Here is a 10,000-nt window from a genome sequence, read left to right on the forward strand (position 1 = left end):
GATACAATACTTATGCTTTAATACTATATTACAGGGTGATACAGACTATTGTGTAGTAAGTGTAACATGGACTACTGTGTAGTGAGTGTAACGTGGACTACTGTGTAGTGAGTGTAACGTGGACTACTATGTAGTGAGTGTAACGTGGACTACTATGTAGTGAGTGTAACGTGGACTACTGTGTAGTGAGTGTAACGTGGACTACTGTGTAGTGAGTGTAACGTGGACTACTGTGTAGTGAGTGTAACGTGGACTACTGTGTAGTGAGTGTAACAGGGACTACTGTGTAGTGAGTGTAACGTGGACTACTGTGTAGTGAGTGTAACTACAGTGTAGTGAGTGTAATGTGGACTACTGTGTAGTGAATGTAACCTGGACTACTGTGTAGTAAGTGTAACTACAGTGTAGTGAGTGTAATGTGGACTACAGTGTAGTGAGTGTAATGTGGACTACTGTGGAGTGAGTGTAACGTGGACCACTGTGGAGTGAGTGTAACGTGGACTACTGTGTCTGAGTATAATGTGGACTACTGTGTAGTGAGTATAACTACTGTGTAGTGAGTGTAATGTGGACTACTGTGTAGTGAGTGTAACGTGGACTACTGTGTAGTGAGTGTAACGTGGACTACTGTGTAGTGAGTGTAACGGGGACTACTGTGTAGTGAGTGTAACTACAGTGTAGTGAGTGTCACGTGGACTACTGTGTAGTGAGTGTCACGTGGACTACTGTGTAATGAGTGTCACGTGGACTACTGTGTAATGAGTAACGTGGACTACTGTGTAGTGAGTGTAACGTGGACTACTGTGTAGTGAGTGTAACTACTGTGTGGTGAGTGTAATGTGGACTACAGTGTAGTGAGTGTAATGTGGACTACAGTGTAGTGAGTGTAATGTGGACTACTGTGTAGTGAGTGTAATGTGGACTACTGTGTAGTGAGTGTAACGTGGACTACTGTGTAGTGAGTGTAACATGGACTACTGTGTAGTGAGTGTGACTACTGTGTAGTGAGTGTAATGTGGACTACTGTGTAGTGAGTGTCACGTGGACTACTGTGTAGTGAGTGTCACGTGGACTACTGTGTAATGAGTGTCACGTGGACTACTGTGTAATGAGTGTCACGTGGACTACTGTGTAGTGAGTGTAACGTGGACTACTGTGTAGTGAGTGTAACTACTGTGTGGTGAGTGTAACATGGACTACTGTGTAGTGAGTGTAACATGGACTACTGTGTAGTGAGTGTGACTACTGTGTAGTGAGTGTAATGTGGACTACAGTGTAGTGAGTGTAATGTGGACTACAGTGTAGTGAGTGTAATGTGGACTACTGTGTAGTGAGTGTAATGTGGACTACTGTGTAGTGAGTGTAACGTGGACTACTGTGTAGTGAGTGTAACATGGACTACTGTGTAGTGAGTGTGACTACTGTGTAGTGAGTGTAATGTGGACTACTGTGTAGTGAGTGTAATGTGGACTACTGTGTAGTGAGTGTAATGTGGACTACAGTGTAGTGAGTGTAATGTGGACTACTGTGTAGTGAGTGTAATGTGGACTACTGTGTAGTGAGTGTAACAGGGACTACTGTGTAGTGAGTGTAACTACAGTGTAGTGAGTGTAACGTGGACTACTGTGTAGTGAGTGTGACTACTGTGTGGTGAGTGTAACATGGACTACTGTGTAGTGAGTGTAACTACAGTGTAGTGAGTGTAATGTGGACTACTGTGTAGTGAGTGTAACAGGGACTACTGTGTAGTGAGTGTAACGTGGACTACTGTGCAGTGAGTGTAACGTGGACTACTGTGTAGCGAGTGTAACTACAGTGTAGTGAGTGTAATGTGGACTACTGTGTAGTGAGTGTAATGTGGACTACTGTGTAGTGAGTGTAATGTGGACTACTGTGTAGTGAGTAATGTGGACTACTGTGTAGTGAGTAATGTGGACTACTGTTTAGTGAGTGTAATGTGGACTACTGTGTAGTGAGTGTAACGTGGACTACTGTGTAGCGAGTATAATGTGGACTACTGTGTATTGAGTATAATGTGGACTACTGTGTAGTGAGTATAATGTGGACTACTGTGTAGTGAGTGTAATGTGGACTACTGTGTAGTGAGTGTAACGTGGACTACTGTGTAGTGAGTGTGACTGCTGTGTAGTGAGTGTAATGTGGACTACTGTGTGGTGAGTGTAACATAGACTACTGTGTAGTGAGTGTAACGTGGACTACTGTGTAGTGAGTGTAACGTGGACTACTGTGTAGTGAGTGTAACTACTGTGTGGTGAGTGTAACATGGACTACTGTGTAGTGAGTGTAACATGGACTACTGTGTAGTGAGTGTGACTACTGTGTAGTGAGTGTAATGTGGACTACTGTGTAGTGAGTGTAATGTGGACTACTGTGTAGTGAGTGTGACTACTGTGTAGTGAGTGTAATGTGGACTACTGTGTAGTGAGTGTAATGTGGACTACTGTGTAGTGAGTGTAATGTGGACTACAGTGTAGTGAGTGTAATGTGGACTACTGTGTAGTGAGTGTAATGTGGACTACTGTGTAGTGAGTGTAACAGGGACTACTGTGTAGTGAGTGTAACTACAGTGTAGTGAGTGTAACGTGGACTACTGTGTAGTGAGTGTGACTACTGTGTGGTGAGTGTAACATGGACTACTGTGTAGTGAGTGTAACTACAGTGTAGTGAGTGTAATGTGGACTACTGTGTAGTGAGTGTAACAGGGACTACTGTGTAGTGAGTGTAACGTGGACTACTGTGCAGTGAGTGTAACGTGGACTACTGTGTAGCGAGTGTAACTACAGTGTAGTGAGTGTAATGTGGACTACTGTGTAGTGAGTGTAATGTGGACTACTGTGTAGTGAGTGTAATGTGGACTACTGTGTAGTGAGTAATGTGGACTACTGTGTAGTGAGTAATGTGGACTACTGTTTAGTGAGTGTAATGTGGACTACTGTGTAGTGAGTGTAACGTGGACTACTGTGTAGCGAGTATAATGTGGACTACTGTGTATTGAGTATAATGTGGACTACTGTGTAGTGAGTATAATGTGGACTACTGTGTAGTGAGTGTAATGTGGACTACTGTGTAGTGAGTGTAACGTGGACTACTGTGTAGTGAGTGTGACTGCTGTGTAGTGAGTGTAATGTGGACTACTGTGTGGTGAGTGTAACATAGACTACTGTGTAGTGAGTGTAACGTGGACTACTGTGTAGTGAGTGTAACGTGGACTACTGTGTAGTGAGTGTAACTACTGTGTGGTGAGTGTAACATGGACTACTGTGTAGTGAGTGTAACATGGACTACTGTGTAGTGAGTGTGACTACTGTGTAGTGAGTGTAATGTGGACTACTGTGTAGTGAGTGTAATGTGGACTACTGTGTAGTGAGTGTAATGTGGACTACTGTGTAGTGAGTGTAATGTGGACTACTGTGTAGTGAGTGTAACAGGGACTACTGTGTAGTGACTGTAACTACAGTGTAGTGAGTGTAACGTGGACTACTGTGTAGTGAGTGTGACTACTGTGTGGTGAGTGTAACATGGACTACTGTGTAGTGAGTGTAACTACAGTGTAGTGAGTGTAATGTGGACTACTGTGTCTGAGTGTAATGTGGACTACTGTGTATAGTGAGTGTAACTACTGTGTAGTGAGTGTAATGTGGACTACTGTGTACTGAGTGTAATGTCGACTACTGTAGTGAGTGTGACGTGGACTACTGTGTAGTGAGTGTAACAGGGACTACTGTGTAGTGAGTGTAATATGGACTACTGTGTAGTGAGTGTAATATGGACTACTGTGTAGTGAGTGTAACATGGACTACTGTGTAGTGAGTGTAACGTGGACTACTGTGTAGTGAGTGTAACGTGGACTACTGTGTAGTGAGTGTAACGTGGACTACTGTGTAGTGAGTATAACGTGGACTACTGTGTAGTGAGTATAACGTGGACTACTGTGTAGTGAGTGTAATGTGGACTACTGTGTAGTGAGTGTAACGTGGACTACTGTGTAGTGAGTGTAACGTGGACTACTGTGTAGTGAGTGTAATGTGGACTACTGTGTAGTGAGTATAACGTGGACTACTGTGTAGTGAGTATAACGTCGACTACTGTGTAGTGAGTATAACGTGGACTACTGTGTAGTGAGTGTGACTACTGTGTAGTGAGTATAATGTGGACTACTGTGTAGTGAGTGTAACTACTGTGTAGTGAGTGTAACAGGGACTACTGTGTAGTGAGTGTAGTGTGTAGTAGAGAACTGAGTTCCAGTGAATCTGTATAGCAGTGTAGCTTCCTTACCCTGTTTACAATCTGCAGTACACACATGTGAAATTGTTTGTTTTTTGTTTTGCAGAGTCTTGGTTCTGCAGACAGAAAAGAAGCAAGGCAAAGAAGGTAAGACTCATTCTCCTTCTCTATCCCCCTTTTCTCCATCTCTCTGTTTTTATGTCTCGTCTTTGTGCATCTCATTACAGTCTTGGCTTTATCAATCTTCTTTACAGTCTTCTTTACATTCTTTTTTACATTTTCAAGCAAAAAAGCTTAAATTTGCTCTTACAGGTTCCTGTTCAGTTCCTCGTTACAAATTTAGTTCAGCACATTTTCACACTTGACCAATTAAATCACATTAAAGTTAATTCACCTCCCCCATGGTATCTTGCACAACCATGGGAAGGATGTGGGAACTATGGACGCTTCAAAACAGAACATCTAGACTAACACCAAAACAACTAGTAGCTGTGTTCCAACATCCACAAGAAGCAACTACTGTCACAACTAGAGACTGATGACATTGATGATGACACACATACTACAGCAAGGAGGAGTGACTGATGAGTAGAAAGGGGCAGTTCCACCCAGCTACTGACCAATAACCTGCCTCTGGGCAACAAGGAAGCTCTTGTCAGACATCACTGTGGCTAAGATGAGTGGTCACATGGCTCAGTACACGAGTATGGCCCAGATAGGTCAGAACACCAGAGGAGCCAAACACCAGCTACTGGTGGATAAAACAGTCACTTGAGACTGTAAGACCAGACAGACCAACCTGTGCACTGCCTGGACTGACTACAAGAAAGCCTGTGATTCAACATCTCACACATGGATCCTGGACTGCTGGAGGCTGTATAACATCAACAGACTCTAATCATGGCAGCACAGGAACAAGCTCTGAATACCAGATCAATAGAGTCTGGATCTACCACACCAGGCTGGACCCCAGATACAGGCTGTGCAGAGATGCCCCTGAGACAAGCAGGCAGAGCGCACATAGAACACCATGACCATGTGGCTTATAGGATAGGAACATCTGTGCTGACTACGGGCTGGAAGTTCCAAGATCTAAGTGAGAAGAAAAGATGTGGAAGGTGAAGGCAACTATGGTTCCCATGGTAATCAGAGCACTAGAGGCTGTGACACCCAAACTGGGAGAATGACTCCAGCAGATTCCAGGAACAACTTCTGACATCTCCATTCAGAAGAGTGTAGTTGCATTTAGGCATGTAGCCATCGTCAAGATGACCTGCTGAAGTTCAGACCAACAACAGAATGGAGAAGAAAGGTGATTTAAGAAATGTTGAACATGGCAGAGTAGTTGGTGATTTTCACACACAACCATGTCTTGGGTTTACAGAGAAAAAGAGAAAATATCCAGTGAGCTTCAGTTCTCTGGGCGAAAATTGATGTTGAGGCCAGAGGACAGACAAGAATGTCCAGACTAATAAAAAAGCAACAGTAACTCAAATATCCACTCATTACAACTGAGATATACAGAAGAGCATCTCTGAACATACGCCACGACGACCTTGAAGCAGACGGACTACAGCAGCAGCAGATCACACTGGGTGACACTCCTGCCAGTTAAGAACACACAACTGAGGCTACAATTCACATGGGCTCACCAAAACTGGACAATAGAAGACTGGAAATATGTTGCCTGGTCTGATGTGTCTCGATTTCTGCTTTTAGATTGCAGTCAGACTCTAGCGTAAACAATATGAAAACATGAATCCATCCTGCCTTGTATTAATGGTTCTGGCTGCTGGTGGTGTGATGATGTAGGGGAGATTTTCTTGGCACACGTTAGGCACCTTAACACCAACTGAGCATCGTTTAAACACTACAGCCTACCTGAGTATTATTTAAACACCACTGCCTACCTGAGCATCGTTTAAAATCCACAACCTACCTGAGTATTATTTACCCACCACAGCCTACCTAAACATCATTTAAACACCACAGCCTACCTGAGTATTATTTAAACACCACAGCCTACCTGAACATCTTTTAAACACCACAGCCTACCTGAGTATTGTTCCTGATCATGTCCATCCTTTTATGACCCTAGAGTCCCCATCTTCTGATGGATACTTCCAGCAGGAAAGCACCATGTCACAAAGCTCAAATCATCTCCAACCTGTTTCTTGAACATGATAGTGAGTTCACTGTACACAAATGGCCTCCTCATTCATCAGATCTCAGTCCAGTAGTCCTTGTGTGGTGGAACGAGAGATTCACATCATGGATGTGCAGCTGACAAACCTGCAGCACCTGTGTGGTGTCATCATGTCAATATGGAGCAACATCTTTGAGGAATGTTTCCAGCTCCTTGTTGAAACTGCCACGAAGAATTAAGGCAGTTCTGAAGGACAAAGGGGTTTGGACCAGGTACTAGGAAGGTGGACCTGAAACAGCAGACACAGAGTGTATATTTATCTTTCAAGTCTATGTATGTATATCTCAAAGAGTCATATAATCAAAAAGACCAAAAATGTATTAAAAAAACATCATTTTCCCTGAAGGCTATGGCTTTCAGTTATATTTACAGGAGAATATTTACAAAATAAAAATACAAATAGAAACAGGAGGCAGCTTGTCGTGTTGATGGAGTTTCTCAGCTCCACATATAACCTAAAGCAGCACCACAATAGACCGAGCTGGGAAATATCGACATTCTCTGACCCCAGAACAGCTTGAGTAGTATCACAGTTATAGGGTTTAACTGGGAGGATTGGATTACCATTCATTTTCACAACTGGTTGCTGTCCATAGTAAACTGTTACCGTGCACTTTCTGACACAACCCTGACCTTCCTCAGTCCCAGCTGAAAGGCTCATTCCATAGCTCTGTTTCTCCAGGCAATAGAAGCAAATGGCATACAACTGGTGTATTTGCCTCTTTTCTTAAGAATTCTGTTATTTATATTTAATAAAAAATGCAAATATTTGAGTATATATTGATGATCAATGCAAGCAGTTAACAATGACATTGTTTTCCCAACCCCTGTCTTACAGTCTAATGACTTTAACAAGTGTAGGGATCAGTGTAAGTATGTGGTTTTGTGGTCAGTGTATTCTCTCTCTCTCTGTGTGTGTGTGTAAGTTGAATGCAGAGGTGGCTGCCTCATTGAAATGTATGTGTGCAGGCTCAGTGATGCGTGTTTGTGTTGGGACAGCATCTCTGGTGTGTGTGTGTGTGTGTGTGTGTGTGTGTGTCCTTTCTGGTGTGTATATGTGTTTTGTGTGTGTGAGAGAGAGTATGGATGTGAATGTCCTCTTTGGAATGTTTGTGTGTGTGTGTGTGTGTGTGTGTGTGTGTGATGTGGTTTGGCTCTATTAACAAGCCAAAGCTTTTCCTTCAGAATGAGTGTGGAAACACTCCTGGCACTCCTCTGCTGGGGGGGGGGGGGGGGGGTGTCAGCTCAGTGGTTAAGATACTTGACTAGTAATCAGAAGGTTGCTGGTTTAAGTCCTACCACTGCCAGGTTGCTGCTGTTGGGCCCCTGAGCAAGACCCTTGACCCTCAGTTACTCAAGATGTGTTCAGTCAGAATTGTGAGAATATGTATGTTTTTATGTTTTACTGCTGGTTAATGTGAGAGAATGTCCCTGATTCTGTGTACATATATCAGTGCTTGTGTGTCCATGTTTGAGTGATCACTCACACATATTACGTATATGCATGACCACTGTCTCTGACTGTATTTACATTTACAGCATTTAGCAGACACTCTTATCCAGAGTGGCTTACAAAAGTGCTTTTCCATTTACACATAGAACACATCCTAGTACAGTACAGTAGGTCAGAGTCCAACATACTAATGAACTAGACAGGGATCAATGTGATCAATGCTGATCAATCCTAATCAATACTGATCAATGTTGATGCCTAGAAGTGTGAAATGATGCATTCTGATTTTGAATTGTGGGATTCTAGAGACCTCAGAATTCCAGCAACCATACACACACCACACATAATACACACACACACACTACACACAAATAAACACACGCAACACACAGTACACACACAAACACACTACACACACAAACACAGCCATACACACAAACATACACACACTACACCACTACACACACTGAGACTGGTGAGTCTTCTGTTTGTTAGATTGGAATTCTGCATTTTGGGAAAGGGAATATTTGTGTTTTTGTGTGTGCGTGTGTGTGCGCGTGTGTGTGCGTGCGTGTGTGTGTGTGTGTGTGTGTGTGTGCAGAATGGTGTATGTTTGGGTGAGTGTGTGTGTGTGTGTGTTCGCAGAATAGTGTGTGTGGGGGTGATTGTGTGTGTATGTGGTTTGGTTTGTGTGTGTGTGTGGGAGGGGGATTGTGTGTGTATGTGTGTGTGTGTGCGCATATCACATTGACTTGGAAATCACATTATTTTCTCTCTCACACACAGTCACACACTCCATGTGTATACGTTAGTGTGTGTGTAGATGTGTTTGTGTGTTAGTTTGTGCGTGTTCTCTCTCTCTTTTTCACACATACACACACATCCACTCACACACCCACACACTCTCCTACACACACACACACACTCACACATTCACAAGATGAATGGTCTTCCTGGCTTTCTCTGTCTCTCTTACTGAGGAATCCACTCATCCTTGACACACACAAGATCCAAGGTGTATGTGTGTGTGTGTGCGTGTACGTGTGCATGAGTGGTTGTGTGTGTGTGTGTGTGTGTGTGTGTGTGTGTGTGTGTGTGTGAGACAGTGATATATATATAGAGAGAGGGGAAACCCTGTGTTGTTGTCATCACTTGGTATTTCCCACTGTAAGGAATCCTTTAATGACATCATCATTCAGTGCCTAACAGGATGATGTCATCAGCAACGGCTGCAGATGGAGTTAGATAGACAGAGTTCTCACAGTGTTGCCCCTGGGCCTTGATACTGCCCCGCCCCCCTCTTCTTTCCCCTTGAGTTCTACTGCCCTGTCCCCTTCTACTGCCACACCCAGAATCCGAGCATGCACTGCTGTACTGTGTTAGTTCTGATAGCTGCCTGCACTGGTTATTCTGCAAGGCCAACATGGCCGTCTGGTTGCTATGGAAATACTGATGTGACTGACAAATGACACTGCAGGGGCAGTCACACACACACACAAACACACTCACACACACACACACAGACACACACACTCACAGATACACACGTGCAGGCATAGACACACATACACACACACAAACACATAAATACATATGTGTACACACATAATATATGCGGATATATTTTTGTAACACTGTTCAGTTTTTGCCTTCTTTCCTTTGAATGTGAGTTTCTTCATATTAATGTAATAACACTAACATTAGTTCAGTCTAGGGAGGACCAACTGACATTTCACACACACACACACACACACACACTCACTCACACACAAACACACATACACACACACAAACACACACATGCACACACAAACACACACACACACACATATATACTCTCTTGCACACACTGACAAAGATTTGACAATAATGCCAATGTTCACATTTTTTGTGTGTGTGTGCACGTGTGTGTTTGTGTATGTGTGTGTGGGCGTGTTGCAGGGTGAACTCTGGCCTTGTGCGGTTGACGCAGCGTCTGTCTCTGAAGGACAGGCCGTGGAAGCAGGAGAAAAGCCTGCTGCGCTCATCTCCCATCTATAGGAGGCGCTCTCTCAGTGTTGACTGGTAACGATGCACCACCTCCTCACTGACTCTCT

The 10,000-nt window shown here is 43.6% G+C and overlaps 1 protein-coding gene across 4 annotated transcripts in view; it reads left to right on the forward strand.

Moving 5' to 3' along the window:
* Positions 1-10,000, forward strand: part of LOC113579361 (ankyrin repeat and fibronectin type-III domain-containing protein 1) — a 112,873-nt gene that overhangs the window by 71,086 nt on the left and 31,787 nt on the right. For all 4 annotated transcript variants that reach the window (XM_035530429.1, XM_035530427.1, XM_035530430.1 and 1 more), the window contains 2 exons: positions 4,352-4,392; positions 9,846-9,968. In XM_035530429.1, coding sequence (XP_035386322.1) covers positions 4,352-4,392; positions 9,846-9,968 — 164 coding nt within the window. The remainder of the gene's footprint in view (positions 1-4,351; positions 4,393-9,845; positions 9,969-10,000) is intronic.

Source organism: Electrophorus electricus, chromosome 10 (assembly GCF_013358815.1).
Source record: "Electrophorus electricus isolate fEleEle1 chromosome 10, fEleEle1.pri, whole genome shotgun sequence".
NCBI lineage: Eukaryota > Metazoa > Chordata > Actinopteri > Gymnotiformes > Gymnotidae > Electrophorus > Electrophorus electricus.